This window comes from Bacillus rossius, chromosome 1 (genome assembly GCF_032445375.1).
Source record: "Bacillus rossius redtenbacheri isolate Brsri chromosome 1, Brsri_v3, whole genome shotgun sequence".
Taxonomy (NCBI): Eukaryota; Metazoa; Arthropoda; class Insecta; order Phasmatodea; family Bacillidae; genus Bacillus; species Bacillus rossius.
Genome location: NC_086330.1, coordinates 349,269,294 through 349,286,071, shown reverse-complemented (window position 1 = coordinate 349,286,071; position 16,778 = coordinate 349,269,294). Strand labels below are relative to the sequence as shown.

Sequence of the window (16,778 nt, the reverse complement as noted above, 5' to 3'; positions counted from 1 at the left end):
GCCATGTTTTCTTTATCTAACGTATTCGGTGGTAGGCTTAAAAAGATAAATGATATGACATATGCATTTTCAAGTATTATTCTACGCATTTATATTATGTAAAGATTACTTCCCTACACATCTTGGAACACATTAAATAATTTAGCCTTATATTTATGGGGACTAATGCTTCAGAATACGTGATTTCGATTAACACGAACATTTTTAGGAACGAATTAGTCGTGCTAAGTGAGGGATTGGTGTATGTATCCAAGTAATAAGGGATAAAAGTTTTACTATAAATTCTTAATCATGGTTTAACTGCTGGTACAGTGTATTTTTAGTGGTTGTAATGTGTATGAATATGAATAGGTAAAGGTGCTGCTGTTTGTCATAATTATTTGTGTGTTGTAGCGAGACTACCTACAGCCCAGAAGAACTGATTGGAATGTTTTTACACAAGGCGCGTGAGTTTGCGGAAGAGACTGCCGGTCAGACGATAACTGATGCAGTCATTGTGGTGCCTGCATTTTTCAATCAAGCTGAACGACAAGCGATGTTGCATGCTGCAGAACTAGCCAATCTGAAAGTGCTGCAGTTAATGAATGACTACACCGCAGGTAATTCCCTGAATCCCTCACTTGTAGCATTTCTGTGTGGCGTTTGAACAAGTTAAGTTTCCATTGCTCGCTGTGTTTCAGTTGCTTTGAACTATGGGATATTTCGCCGTAAGGACTTCAATGAAACTGCGCAGTACATAATGTTCTATGACATGGGTTCATCCAGCACTACAGCGACTGTTGTTGGCTACCAACTTGTCAAGACTAAAGAGAAGGGCTACGTTGAGACAAATCCACAAGTGTTTATACTTGGAGTTGGGTAAGTGGATATTGTATGTTTTTTGAATGATTTCTTGCAATGAGCACCAGCTTAAAACAGCAATGGTATGTGTCTTATATATTACGTTGAAACTAAATTTTGCTAATGAATTGGGTAGCATATTTTTAATTAGGTAGACTAAATACATTTTATAAAATGAATCTCATATTGGGGAAAATGTAGGTAAACAACTTATTTTTATTGCATTTTTATTCGTTACAAAAATAGTTTTTTAACATAATTTTAATTATATTTACTTATGAAGTACAATTATTCGGTTTATTTGCAGGTATGACCGCACTTTAGGTGGGCTGGAGATACAACTGCGATTGAGAGATTATTTAGGCAAGAAATTTAATGAAATGAAAAAGACTCCAAATGATGTTTTCAAGAACCCTCGTGCATTGGCTAAACTGTACAAAGAGGCTGGTCGTGTGAAAAACGTCCTGAGTGCCAATGCTGATCACTATGCTCAGGTAATGCAATACACAATTAAGTTGGTGATTACTATACTCAGAAGACAGGCTGTTTAATTTTTCAAAGTAGCCTGCAAAATGTCATCTGGAGAAATGCCATTTTTTTGTAGTCTAAACTCTAAGGAAAATATAATTTTGCACTTTGTTCAAGATAGGTGCTTCAGAAGTTAACAGCTTGTAATGTAATAAAAAACTCAACGTCTAAATTATCAATAGTAATTTTGTTAGGTAATTTGATAAGAATATTCAGTTGCCAAAATCCCAAAAGTCCAAATTTTCACTGATGTATCTGTCAAAGTCCCACTTTATCTTGAACAGAAAATTAGTAAAAACTTAGTTGGTACTTTTTTTCCCTCCAATGCATGCATTCTTGTGTGAATGGTGGAAAGATTTTTTTTTCTCCTTGCGATACTGCCTTTTTTTTTTTTAGCTATGTGAACAAAGATAGCCTGAGCTATAGAAAAAAATATCATTGGTGCAGTTACTATGGCAGTTTTAATGTAATTTTAAAGGTGTGGCTGGTTCTGTTCTCAGTGAAAACACAGCCAGTCCTGCTGATGTTATTTGTAGTCCCGAATAATCACACTAAATCCATATTTTAATGCATTCTGATCTTAAAAAAATCTTTGGCATTCTGTAAGTTTTTGAATTTTCCATAAGTCAAGTATTCATTTCAAGATTGTTTCAAGCTTTGCACGTCCCTAGTCGTTAGTGTCGAATCAAGAGTGAAAGAGATGGGAAAGGAGCATGGACGAAAACTGAATGGGTGGGTAAAAGGATAGTCCCTTGAGAAAACCCACTGACATTTGGCAACGTCTGTCACGTTTCCCACTTGCGAAAAATCTGGTTTAGACCCCGCATGCTCTCCCGGATACTCGAATCGCCTTGTTGGCAGGTAAGTGACCAGACCACTCAACCACAATGGCTCCAACTTATAAAAGGGCAGACGCTAGTCAAGATACCAATAAATAAAGTAATATTTTGTCTATAGAAATGATATAAATAATTTTAATTTTTCCATATGTTTTTATAATATATCCAAAGAATAAGTGATAAATTGCTTCATCTGTTTAAGAAGTTTTTGAAACCCACGTAATAAGGATATTATCAAATTTTTATTGGAATTAAAAAAAAATGGTATTCCACACAGTAATGATTATGTAAACTTGCTGAGTTTTTCTTTCACTGCAAATGTTTGTGTGTATTATGCTGGCCACGAAATTGCTTTACTAGTGGTTTTATACAACACTTAGTCCAAAAGTTTTGTTGGTGAATAAGGTTTTGGTTTCTATTTTTTTACAGGTGGAAGGCTTGCTGGATGATATTGATTTCAAGTTGCACGTAACTCGTGATGAACTGGAGGAGTTGAGTGCGGACCTGTTCGATAGAGTGAAAGCTCCAGTTGAACAAGCTCTCAAAAGTTCTGGACTCACCATGGACGTTATAAGTCAGGTGACAGTAAATTCATGTTCATGTTAAACATTGAGTCTTAAAGTAATCTTTTTTTTGTTGGTCGCTGTATGTTTTGGGGGTCATGTGACACAAGGAGGGAAGATGTGTTTTTACCCTACCCACAGCAACACAGATGTTAAATTTTTCAGTACCAAGTCATTTGCACAGTGGTTTGGAGCTCACTATATTTTTTGAGGTCTTTCCATTTTAATTCATTCCTTCTCATAACATATTACCCTTTTATTCTAGTATTTTATTATTTATATTCAGTCTTGGTATTCATTTAATTATACTTATTTACTCAAGGTGTTTATATTGCCAGATCAGTAATTTTTCTTTGAACTTACAGTTCATACACATGCTACTGAGGCATTTACAAATGAAAAAAAAAAGTATTTTTTAAATTAAAAATTTTTATGTACAATCTTTGAAACTAAAATTAATAGTTAACCATAAAGAAACTGAAAGTTATTCAACATGCTATCTGAAAGGTGTTGGACAAATACTAGTATGAACAAAAAGCAGCTAGAGGTCTTTCACCCGGCACATTCGAGTCCATGGCAGTGCTGGAAAAGTGATTTTTGCTGAATTAACGAATGTTGGTGTAGTTTCAACCAAGAGTGGAAATGTTTTAAATGATCTGCTGGAGAACTGAAATCATTGTACTGAAGTGAAAACTGACAGTAACAGTGTACTCAAAGCGAACTAAAAGCGTAGGCAGTGCAGTAATGTGACCTAACGGCCAATGTCAGCAGCCGAGCGTTGACGCTTGGGGGTATCTCATTCAGCCGAGTGGTGAGTGGTGGAGGCAGAAACGCTGAGTGTTGACGGCAGTGCTGTGCGGGGTGTGTGGCCAGGTGATCCTGGTGGGGGCCGGCACCCGGGTGCCCAAGGTGCAGGAGAAGTTGGCGGAGTTCGTCAAGATGGAGCTGGGGAAGAACTTGAACACGGACGAGGCGGCGGTGATGGGTGCCGTCTACAAGGCAGCCGACCTCAGCAATGGCTTCAAGGTCAAGAAGTTCATCACTAAGGACGCTGTTCTCTTCCCCATACAGGTGCGTAGTGGTGACAAACAGGAGCCCATTATTATTAATGCATTGTGTCCGCATTCTGGAAAGTCGGGGGAACTTGGAATTTGTCAGGGAATTCACTTGAAATCCTGGAAAAGTCGTGGAAATTCCCTAGAGATAGAAATTTGAGGGGGAAATGTCATGCTTCAGTCAGCTATCACTCAGACTGAAACTTTTTTTTCCATATAGTGCTATTGTGCATAGTCATGATTAGGGACAGGAACTTTTCGGTGAGTAAAATTAGTGAAAAGCAGTGAGGAAAAATGCCAAAGACGGTGAGGAAAAAAAGCGGCGAAATGTATCTAAGCATACCTTTTTTAAAAAAAGTTAAATGAACTCAATTATGAATGATCAAAATGTTTAAAACTAACATTTAGAAGTGAAAAACCCTTCAAACTCAAAAGCTTTAAAGACAAGGAGATTAGCTACTCTTCCAGAATGTCAAAACTTTTGGGTTTAGAGGGAAGGTTTGGCAATAAAATATATTCCTAACTCAGGTGGTATGCTAGGCCAAAAAAAGTTAGGTTTGTTTGGTTTTAGGTTTTAGGTGTTTATTTGGTAAGTTTAGCTTAGGTTAGTTTTAAAATGCCGATTTTTTAACTAGCTTAAGTTGGGTTTGGTTTTGAGAGCTTCTAAATTTAAGCCACTCCATGATTACAGATATTGATGTAGGCATAAATACAAACCTTCAACGTATTTCTTCATCCAGCTTAAAATACTGGGGTCCTGAAGTTTATGAAGTGGGATGTTCGCTTTGAAGAATACATCAGTGGTCTCCATAGCAAAACAATGCACTTCAGTTTTCCTTTTTTTTTTTGCTTGCTGCGCACAAACACCAATAGTATGCTGCAGTGCTACAGTAGCAGTGGAAGAAATGCGTGACTTTTTGTGCTTTTCACTGCTTATTTTCTTAACAATTGAGTCTCTACGGTTCCAACTGACTTTGCAATTACAGTATTTACAAAATAAAACTGCCTTAAGTGTCGAATAGAGACCATCAGAAGAAAATTCTTTGGCCCTATCTTGTGCGTTTTATGTCATACCTCGGCATCGCGAAGCAGCGAGAAAACTGTCAACACGATATTCGTTCAGTTACCGCACAATAAATGCACGCATGTGCAGTAAGCTAACACAACCGAAGAAACAAAAATTACATACATCAATCAATTTGTTTGTTGCAGTTTAAAATTGCCTGAAGTATTTTATGGTTAAGTAAATTATGAAGAAAAAACACACTTGTAATTTTTGTTATCAAAATTTACGCGTTCCGAACGTGGTATCGTTTTTATCTACCGTACACGATTGATTGTATGATTGAACAACAATCGATTGTTCGTAAACGTTCGTGTTCTTTCTCGCATTCTCGTACTGCTACGTTGGTAACACGTTTATTGAGTAACACGCTTTGTTTTGATAACTTCATGGCACGAGAAACAAATATGTTGAAGCTTGTAATGTTAAAACGCAAAATATAAACGGTCCTGGATTACCGTCATCTGTGGTCGTTAACCTTGCCGTGATATTATTGCCACAGAATGTGGTTTTTGTGGTTATGGCTGGAGAAAATAAATTGTTTACCTAGTTTTGCCGAGTAATGTTGTCAGCACGGTGAAATATATATTTTATGTAGTGTTTTATTGTTTTCTTTTTTATTGGTGCGCTGTTACAAACGGAAGATGAATTATATCTAAATTATATGTGTTTGTGGCAAGTAAGCTTCAAATAACAAAATTTTGACCAAATTTGCGACGAAACGGTGGAAAATCGCAAAATTCTCATTTTCGTAAAAAAAAAAGGGCCAAATTCGCGAAATAACGATGGTGATTCGTGATCGCAAAAAGTACCTGTCCCTAGTCATGATCTTTCTAAAATGGTGTATGCAAGGTTGTTCAAATTTTCATAAATATTAAAAAAAATACATAAAGATTGCAAAATAAGTAAATATTTTTAAAAATTGAGTCAGAAATTTGAATTTTGGTGAAGGAAAATTTATTACAAATTTATTTTACGACTTGTAATGTAATGTGATGTCAGTGATAATCTCACCTGGTTACCAATATTCAGTTGTTTCTTAGGTAAGCCAATCCATAAGATACACAGTATTAATCATGGACCATAAGCTGATACTATTTCATGGTTTAATTTTTAATTTAATCTTTTTTTTTTAAAGATATTTTGGTTTTATTATTTCAAATTTTATAAGTCAGCTTTACACTTAAGTACAGGCACCTTAAAAAAATATTTATAATAGGGGATATATAAACTCATACAATTATTTCCTGAGTCACTATTTCATGACCTAACCTACTCTGCCATTTCTACTATGCAAGTGAAAAAACTCTGTTATAATAAAATGTATATACATTTTAGAATAATAGATAAATATTAACAGAAATCACATAAAAGTATTTACATTTACTTTAGGAATAAGGTAAATAATGCCAAAACTGTAAATGCATATACGTAGCTTATACTAAGCGTTGACACTACGCCTCCAAGTTGCAATGTTTGGAAGCAAGTTGCCGATTGTGAAGTTATATTCCGATAGCACAGTAGCAGTTGGACTCTCCCGATTGGCAGCCAGCGAGAATGCAGATGCCACACGTAACTTAGAATACCAAACATGTGAAATTATCCATTAAATAACATTTTATGACCCGGTACTCCTTTCTAAGTAACTTAGAATAAACCCCCTGGGAAATATTTTACTAGGTTTAGTACTTACTAAAAACTAGCGACACAAACCTACAAGCATGCCTAAGGTAGACATTGTAATCACTTTCATTCATTAATTAGTCTTATTTTTTGATGAAATATTCTTTTCTTTAGCATTTTTGTGAATTTTTTTAGATAAACAGAAGACAGTATTTTGATAGTTATTACTATTCAAAACAAATACTGAAATGTCAATCATTAGGGACATGATTATTTGGTGAATTGCGATAAAACCAAAATAACGTGAAAAGCTAGTGAAAACACTGCATAACAACGTAATGCAAGTTAATACACCATATAGTGCCAAAATGAATGTTATATATGGAATTAAGTAGCATTGAACCAAATATTAATTCAAATCATAAAAAAAGGAATTTTTAATGTTTGAAATTCAAGAAATGTTATTTCTGAACAAAAAATTGTATTGAAGTGCCTGGATCAGAAAAATTTATTTATTTTGTTTTATTATGCTACTATGCATATCTTATTTAATCAATTTTAAACCATAAATGTTTTGTTAAGTTTATTTTAATTGTTCTGAATGTTTCTCTTGTAGACCTATTTATTAAAAGTTTTTTTTTTACCATAAAAATGCAGCATGTAAATTTTACCCATATTTTGTAAGTATTACAAAACAGCTTTTATAAAAATAAAAACACTAACATAGAAATCTTGTCTCTTTCAATTATTATTGTTTCTCTTGAGAAAGTTCAATTTTTTAAAACCTATACATGACTGATAGTGTAATTTTTCTCTGCAGGTAACTTTTGAACGTGAGGTTGATGGCCTTACGTCACCAAAACAAGTCAAGAGAACTCTGTTTGGGTATATGAATCCTTATCCGCAGAAGAAACTTTTAACCTTCAACAAGCACCAAAATGACTTCTCTTTTAATGTAAATTATGCAGAATTGGACCATTTTTCTCCTTTTGAAATTGAGTAAGTTGAAATAAGTTTACACTTAAAATTTTTAACTAAATATTTTGAATGTAGAGTAAAGCAAATGCCAATCATAAATTCAAAATCTTCCCCTTGCTAAAAGGGAATGTGCCAGCTCAGTTTTGTTTTTTGTATGTTAACCTGTTGCCTTTAAGAGACTACATCAGAAGTGCTGATATGTAAAATGTTAACCATAAATTGTTATGATGGGTTTAGAACATTTCCTAGTTAAAATATTTATTATAACCTAGATTGAAGCACTGTACTCAGATTCTAAATGAACCAGGTTCTAATCTTGGTCCTGCCTTCCTTTGATTTAGGTTTTCCATTGTCATTCCAAGTGACATGCTGGGATGTTGCTTGTTATAGGCCTGGCAGATTTCTTACCCAAAATCCCTGTTGTGTCTTTTTATGAGTCTGCAAGTATTCCAAAAATAATTTATATATTTGATAGGCGAATATTTTTTTTTGATGTAAAGTGAATGTCAGATCAAATGTTTAAAACATTTGCGAAGTCAAATCTGATTTTAAGTATTGTTCTCGGTGAAGCTGTATTACACTTTTTTGTATAAAATACAGGATTGAAGTAAAAAAAAATCACAGTTTAACTTTTGTAATGTTTGAACTGAATGAGTGATTATTGATTAACCACTGGGCACCCATATATAAACCATTTAATAAAACATTATAAAATAACTGTATAATATTAAATTTGAGCATTCATAAAAAAATTGAATTCCATCTTCTGATTTTTTTGAGTAACCAACTTTATTCATGCAAAACACATACAACAAAAAAAATTAAATATTTTCAAAATTGAATCTTGGGCTTCCAATGTTTTTAAGCTTGCAACAAACGCGAACATTCACATCATATGTAAAGCTTTGCATCACAACCAAAGCTTCAAATTAAACAAAATGCAAATTTCTTGGCAAAATCAAATTGAATATTAAAAAGAGTTTGGTTTATTCACTTGGTTTAAGCTTTGCACAGGTCTAATATTTGATATTTTATTTAACATTTCAAATCAAATTCATTTTTTAAATTACTCATTTTTAATAGATGCACCAAGTGGGACTTTTTCGCAAAAAAAATTAAAATGGAAATAGGAAAAAAGTATGAGGCTAAGAAATTTTGATTTGTTTTCTGCAACATAATAAGTAATTTTTTTTATATGCAACAAATCTGTGATTATGATTGAAAATTATTAAAAGTACTCTTTTTTTATGCATATAATCATTTGGATTCACAAAGCATTTTTTCAAACCTAAAATTTTACTTTTTTAATAATGCATTGAAAGGTTTTTTTTATTCTATTGCATTTTCATCACACTATAATGGTTTCATTTTACTGTATTTTGTATCAAATTTCCTTGAACTTTTATGGAGGTCAAAAGTTTCACTATATGTTCAAATTTGATTTATAAAAAAAATATATTTGTGAATAATTTGATATTTGATTAAAACTTTGATTTGTATTTAAAAAAACAGAATTCATATAGTAGTTGTAGAGTATTTTATATTAATGTCTCTAATGACTTTGTCATCAACAAGACATGAAGCCCAAGTAAATTTAAAAAAAGTGGATGTAAGCATAAATTAACATCCAGGACCAGTGTGACAGATGTTATGTCTAGTCTGTAATTGATTTCACTTAATGTGATTCAGGTTTAAATTTTGGTGCAGTTTGAACCCTCTACTTTCATGACGGATGCCAAATCATAAATCAAGTGCTTGTTACTAAAGTACATACTACACACAAATGGCAGGCAGACTACACACATAATATTTTGCCCTCTTTCTTTAAGAGGAAATCACGTAGCAAAGAGTATTTTTGCATAAGGCACAGTGTTAGTATCATTTACTCACAGCTTTATTCCTTAAGTACATGGACGTGAAAATGATTGGTAAGTTTCTCACAATATTTCATTGTTTCCAACCTACAATTTATTAGTTATAGGTTATATTTATAGCTTATTACTATTAGTTATTAGGAGCAGCATTTTGTGACAGTTCTATGTTTATAGTTACATGTGTCACTATTTTAACCCTTTTAGTGCCAAAGTCCGATAAATCGGCCTTGCCTTGTTGTGCGAGAATTGCCAGGGCCGAAAAATCGGCCCGATTTTTTTTTCCGTTTTCAAGACAGGTTTTTGTTACTAGCAGCGCATTCTACCTTTCTCTAATGAAGTGTCCTACTATCTAGTTCCTTTTTATGTGAACAGGTAGCGTATGTGCCCTACTATTTAGTTCTTTTTTCTCACAACAGAGAGTATGAGTGTCATACTGCTGGACATCGCACAGCGTAAGAAACCACATTTTGCTGCATTTTTTATTCTAAAGAAACACCTTTCCTTTTGAAAAAAAAATTGTTTCTTTTGTAAATTCTTTATTTTAATTATTTTATAATTATCATGAAACTGTTTTCCAGAAATTTCTACAAATGTATTTTTTTCAAAGTTATGACAACATTGGTTCATTTATGTAAACAATATATGTAACTACCAGTTTCGTGGATATTACAAATTGCGTAGGATTTTATACCGTTGGTTATTCTGCGTTGAAAATTATTATTGTAGTAGTCATAGTAAACACGTTTTCCCGCATATTTCTCAGTGGAAAGTGATGTTACTCTGTTTCAAACTAATACTACCGCAAAACTTTGTGCGATCAAGGCTTTTGTTCTCGTTTTCATAATAATGTCTCGGAAAAGAAGTTACATTGCGGGTAAAGATGACAAAGAAATGCTCGACTATTTTTATTCGCTCGATAGTGATATTTGTGAAAGTGATACAACAAGCGACAACGATACAAGTACTGATGAGGAAGAGCATTTACCATCTACTTCAAACACACCGAGACTTACTCCAGTAGCTGCGGGTAATTATATTCCAGCCGGTGCATCACTTCGTACGAATTCAGGCGATAGTTCAAGTGATTCGTCGGATGAAAATGAACAGACTGACGTAAATAATATAATCTGGTCTTCTTGTGAAAACTTTTCACCACCAAAACACAACATACCCCAGTTTTTAGAAAATGCTGGACCAAAACATTTACCCCCTCGAAACTCGAAGCCCATAGCATATTTCCAGCTAATGTTTACTTTTTCCTTACTACAGCTTCTTGTAAAGGAAACCAATAGATATGCTCAGCAGTTTTTATCACAGAACAAGGGTAAATTAGGTACAGGTTCAAGAGCTATTTCTTGGAAAAAAACTTCAGTTGTTGAAATGAAAGCATTTGTAGCATGTATAATAAATATGGGCCTCATAAAAATGCCTACACTTTCCTCATATTGGTCTACTGTTCCTTCTCGCAGCATGCCATGGTTTCGAAAAATGTTTTCTTGCAATAGATTTCAACTACTTCTAAAATTTTTCCACCTATCAGATAACAAAAGCCTTGGTCTACCAGGCGAATCAAACTATGATCCAGAAGGAAAATTCAAGCCAATTATTGACCACGCAAATAATGTTTTCAAGCACCACTTCACTCCATACCAAATGCTGAGCATTGATGAAAGTTTGGTCGGAACAAAGAGCCATACTTCATTACTTCAATACCTTCCCAACAAACACCACCATAGATGGGGAATAAAATTTTGGATGCTATGTGACAGTACTGTCAATTACTGCATGTGATTTTATGTATACCGTGGTGCTAAAGATCAATTAGATAAGACTAGCATAAAACTATATGGTCTTGGGTACACTGTGATAATGAAGCTATTATCAGGTGTGAATTTACTACGAAAAGGTTATCACATTTTTGTTGATAATTTTTTTACAAGTGTACCAGTTGCACAGAAACTCTATTCTGAAGGGACTTACCTTACTGGCACTGTTAGGCGGAACAGGAAGCATCTACCAGCCGAATTACACAGGCAAAATAAATTTCAGGTTGGGGAGAAAAGGTATTTCAAAAGTAATGAACTGCTGTTATTGGCATATCACGAAAAGAAATCTCAAACAAAACCAGTAATTTTACTATCAACAAATGGAAAAACAGAAGATGTTCAGTGTACTAAAAAACGGCACGGACTAGAGAGAGTGCGTGAAAAACCAGAAATCATTCACAAATACAGTAAATACATGGGTGGTATAGACACAAGTGATATGATGCTGTATTGTTATCTCTACGAAAGAAGGTCATTGAAATACTGGAAAAAAGTATGTTTCAATATATTTGGCCGTATGGTACTCAACAGTTATATTTTGTACAAAATGAATACAGATGGTAACATTCTGACAAGATATGAGTTCGTCTCTGCTGTAGTGGACAGTCTCGGAAAAGAGTGGCTAGAACAGCAACACCAACAACCTGGTGACACTAACGAAAGTGTGGCGTCATCAGGAATTCTGAAACTGCCATTGAAGAAAGAAAAAGAATTTTTTGTTTGCAGTGTATCAAGTAAACGTCAGGGAGGAAAAAGAAAGCGTTCAAGGACAGTTTGTGCAAAATGCCATAAAGGATTGCATGGTGTTTGTTTTAGTAAACACAGCTGCTAGGACCAGTGAATATGTATTTGACTATAGTTGTGATGGATTTATCGTTTTTATCATGAACTACCAATTAATTTTATATTTTTAATTGAAAAAAATGTGATAATGCAAAATGCTGATCAAACCAAGACAATACTTTTCTTCTAAAATATGAAAGTCAGTTTCACCTAAATTTGTATAAAGACATACAATAGCAATGCATAATTTTTAAATTAAATTGTTTACTTTTTAAATACATTAATAACAGACTTATAATTATTAAAAAATTATAAGGATTCAAAATACACTATATAGTTGGAGTTACGCTAAGAAAATATTTCATTTGTATTGTACACAGTTAGAAAAGCAATGTTTTTTTTTTCTTTTCAAAAAATTATTATTAGAATAAATATTGGAAAAAATTACATTACTATTATACTATCATATAGAAAAACAATTAAATATTTAAAAAAAAATTCAAAACCAAAGAATATTACTGTCAAAACTACTCCCTATCCACATTACAATCCATAAAAAAATTTTATAATTATTTTTTATAATTTAAAAAACAACAAAAATAAAATAAGATGAAAATTTTTATGTTTAAACATGAGAAGTGACAGAAGAAAACATTTATCTATAAACAGTAAAAAATTTCATAGTTATAACAGTAAAGGTTAAAAAGTTATTAAAATTAAACTCTAGAGATGCAATTTAGTTAAAAATGGCCTGGCACTATTAGCACTACCATCCTAGCAGAGGCTGGCACTAAGAGGGTTAAATCTAAGAGAAAACCAAATCATTTTCATGTCCAAGGTACTTCAGGGGTAAATCTGTGGGTATATGATACTAACACTGAGCCTTATGCAAAAATACTCTGCTGAGTGATTTCCTCTTAAAGAAAGAGGGTCAAAAATGGTGTTGTGTAGTCTGCACTGTCATTTGCTACTTAATGTTGCCACGTATGCCATTGAAGGCAACTAGCAACACAGAGACACTCTTGCTGCCATGCAGTCTAATTTGAGCAAGTTAGGAGACTGCATAAAAATGTTACAAGAACAGTTATCTTAGTATATTACAAATACAAACTAGCTAGGAATATTGTACGGAAGAGTTTTGAAAAATAAATTTTATATCGCACTATACGATGGTGGTATAAGTTTATCTGTAGTATCTAATTTATTACTTTGAAAGATATGTGACTTAAATGTTCGGAATTACTACAATATTAAATTTACTATATACTGGTTGTCATGTTAATTTAACTTATAAATTGAAATACTACTAGTGAAAGGTTTGAAAACTTCATTGTGTTAAGTTTGCCAAAGTGTGTTGTATGAAGTGTCTTGTGTTAAGGTGAGTTTTATCATGTGTTAAACAGAGCTCTGGGCTCGCTGAACTTGAGTCGAGTGTCCTTGACGGGAGTGGCTGAAGTTATTGCAAAGCATCAAGGGGAGAACATTGAGTCAAAAGGCGTCAAAGTACACTTCCTGGTTGACGAAAGTGGGATCCTGAACCTGACAAACGTGGAGTTTGTAGCGGAGAAGACGTTAACAGATGAAGAGTTGGCAGCACAGGAAGAGTCCACATTGTCGAAACTTGGGAGTACCCTTAGTAAGTTGTTTACAGGTGAGCTGGTGGTTGGGTTTGGTGCTTTGGTTTTTCTATTAGTGTTATGTTGAAATATGTTTTGTTGTGTTTTTTTATTTGGTTTGGTTTCCACAGCTGATACCTTAACCTTATTTTAAAATATTATGTTTTTACAAACTTGCTGCATGTTACATAACTGTTACCAAAATCTCATTTTTTTGCTGTATGCATTTCACCCTTGAACAATATAAAAGACCAGTTTAATTTAATGTTATGAAATAACCAGAATCATTTGACTGCTTAGCTAGGGGACTCATGTTGTCAACTGACAAGTGTTCAACCGACAAGAAACATAGCAGACCAAAAAAAAAGTTCCCCTTTATATTTGAGGCTTCATCCTTAAATGTTATTTCATTGTAATAAAATAATAAATTCAATTTTGAGTATTTTATTGTATACATGTTAGACTAGACTAAAATTGTCAAATGTGTATGGTAAAACTTCTATTCCACAGTATGTGCTCATGTTCAATACATTCTAAAGGTACATAGAATAAAATATGGATTCAAGGCCCAATAAAAGGTGATAAGAGAAGCAGTGCACTAATTTTTATTGTCTTAAGGTAAAAAGAAAAACAAAGAAGGAATAAGACTGTCAACTAGTTGTTGCGCCATATTAGTTACGCCAAAAAAATTGGTTGGTGTTGTAGAAGCAGTTTTAAATTCCTTTTTTTTATTTAATTTTTTTTTATTAAAGTGACATTTTTAACGACGGAGAAACTAGCTAATCATCTTACTAACCATCACCTGATGTTATCAAGCATCACTTCCGCAATGTTTTTGGCGGAACAATGTGGCAGCTATGAAAACAGCAAAAGGTTTGGGGTAAGAAGGTGGGAAAACATGATAGAGAAAAGAAGCCTGCAGTGACCGTCTTATTGGAGTGTATTACTGTTTTGTATAAGCATTAAAAAAAAATCAACATATAGTCGTACATGCATGCATTTGGTTTTGGCAAGTAAAATCCCTTAATGTATATTTTATGTTCAATGTGTGTTTTGTAAAATGTCGTTCGTTCACATGTCGGCTCTTGATAAGGGGAAGCAAAGGTGTGTGTAGGTATCTGCTCGTACTCTGTCAATGTGTGTTTATGCCATCCATACATTGATGCATGTCAGTTGTTTACCAAAGTGTACAGTATTTTGTAATCTTGATAGCAAATTCACATATGTTTGTTGTCCAAATTTGGAGATGGTTTTTATGAGAAATGATACTAGTCTGTAGTAAGTCCCTATTTTTTTAAAAGATGTGTTTAAATAATTTTTATTTTATTTTTGACTTTTGCACATTTGATTGCAAATTTTAGGCATTTATCATTTAGGTTCTTTTTATCATGAAAGTCATCTGTGTTTACCAGGTATGAAATTAATAAAATACAGATATTGTTGCATTGGATCAGAATTAGTTCAAGCATTTTATATTTAAAAAATAATTAATTAAATGTTTTTTTCTATTAGTGCATATTTTCAAGCAGAGATGTGGCTGTTTTGCACAGAAGTAACTACATGTTTAGTTTAAGTAATTAAATTTTTTTCCCTTAATATTTGAACAAAATACTTAACTATGACAAAATTATAAATTTTACACCACTTACACTATCTTATAGTAGTATTGTGATTTGTAACACATTTATTGCCGCCGTAACTTGAAAAGCTGCAATTAGAAATACTTTTATGGTTGACAGTGTAATTTTGCTTTGCGTTCACATAACCCTGTACGTATATTAAAAATAAAAGCAAATGTTTGATTAGTATCACTGAAAGAATTTTCTAGTTCATAATTCAAGGTGAAAAATTTTATTTTTGGTATTTAAATTTTGACAATTCATGTATTTAAGGTTCAGAAGAAAAGAAAGAAAGTAATGAAGAAAAGCCTGCACCAGCAGATGATCCCAAGGAAGAAAAACCAGTGACTGAGGAGGCTGAGAAAGACGAAAAGAAAGCTGAAGGGGAGACTGGTAAGAAAGATGAAAATGCGGAGGAGGTGAAAAATGCTACAAAGGCAGTAGAGAAGAAACCCAAGCAGCTTCAGATAAAGGAACCAATTAAAGCAAGTGAAGAGAAATTGGGTGTGATCCCAATAAGTGATAAACAGTTCCAGGAGTGTGCCAAAAAGTAAGTTTATATTGTTTATACACATGTGTGGATGTTTGTGTTTATGTTTTGAATAAATTAATGTATCGTATAAGTGCCATGCAAGATGTTCACATGCCATTTTTGGTTTGCTGGTTATTATTTTTTTTAAATTAAGTGAAAACTCATGAATTTGTATGTGTAGTAAATAGAGTTGTGTTGCATTTAAAAATAATTGTAGACATCTTATAGTACTTCTCAACTGCGGAAAAGTAATTGATTTTTTAAATGTAAAGAGTGTTTTCCGCTTGACAGGATAGAAGAACTGAACAGATTTGATGAGCAGAAGAGACGGCGGGAAGCAGCTCTTAACGCCTTGGAAAGTTTTGTGTTTGACGCTCAGAATAAGCTCAACACCGAAGAATTTCAGGCTGCAGCTACTCCAGAAGAAGCGGAGAAGATTAGAAGTGCTTGTCAAGAAGTAAGTAATTGCAGTTAAACTGTAGGTTGTTTATACAATGTACCTAAAGTAATTCTTATAATGTTTTCCACAGACCAGATTGTTTTTTGTTTTCACTCTTGTGAAAAAGAATTTCTTTTTTGAGAATTATTAAATTGACTTGTAATAGCTGTTTATAAAAAAAACTGGTGCAATATATTAGTATCATATTTAATGTTATTTTAATTACTTATAAATGTAGCTGTTTTTCTAATGATTTACTGAATTCTCAATATCGTCAGTCAATTTATTGTATTTGTCATTACAATTTTTGTGCATTTGAAATTATTTTTGATGTAATTTATAAGTAACAAATTAAATTGTATACTGACACATGCACATGCACAAGTAGCCTCATATATTATGAAATAAAGGATCTTTGATGTCTGTGATCACTAATACACCTAGCTTATGTGGCTGGGGTTGTGGGTTTGAACTTGAAGACCCCAGCATTTCTCTAATTCAGGAGCACTTGAGTCTACACTTCAGCCAATGTTTTGGATGTCTGACCAATACGGTGTGAGCGGAAAAAAGAATTGCTTCACCCAGTTACCATGTAATCAT

The 16,778-nt window shown here is 33.2% G+C and overlaps 1 protein-coding gene across 7 annotated transcripts in view; it reads left to right on the top strand.

Annotated features, from left to right (window-relative positions):
* LOC134528207 (hypoxia up-regulated protein 1) overlaps positions 1-16,778 on the top strand; it is a 67,049-nt gene that overhangs the window by 12,083 nt on the left and 38,188 nt on the right. For 4 of the 7 annotated variants that reach the window (XM_063361615.1, XM_063361612.1, XM_063361614.1 and 1 more), the window contains exons 4-12: positions 394-599; positions 681-858; positions 1,148-1,334; positions 2,637-2,786; positions 3,644-3,841; positions 7,332-7,510; positions 13,376-13,623; positions 15,481-15,757; positions 16,031-16,196. In XM_063361615.1, coding sequence (XP_063217685.1) covers positions 394-599; positions 681-858; positions 1,148-1,334; positions 2,637-2,786; positions 3,644-3,841; positions 7,332-7,510; positions 13,376-13,623; positions 15,481-15,757; positions 16,031-16,196 — 1,789 coding nt within the window. The remainder of the gene's footprint in view (positions 1-393; positions 600-680; positions 859-1,147; positions 1,335-2,636; positions 2,787-3,643; positions 3,842-7,331; positions 7,511-13,375; positions 13,624-15,480; positions 15,758-16,030; positions 16,197-16,778) is intronic. The other 3 variants (XM_063361616.1, XM_063361613.1, XM_063361610.1) reach the window with 1 other exon arrangement.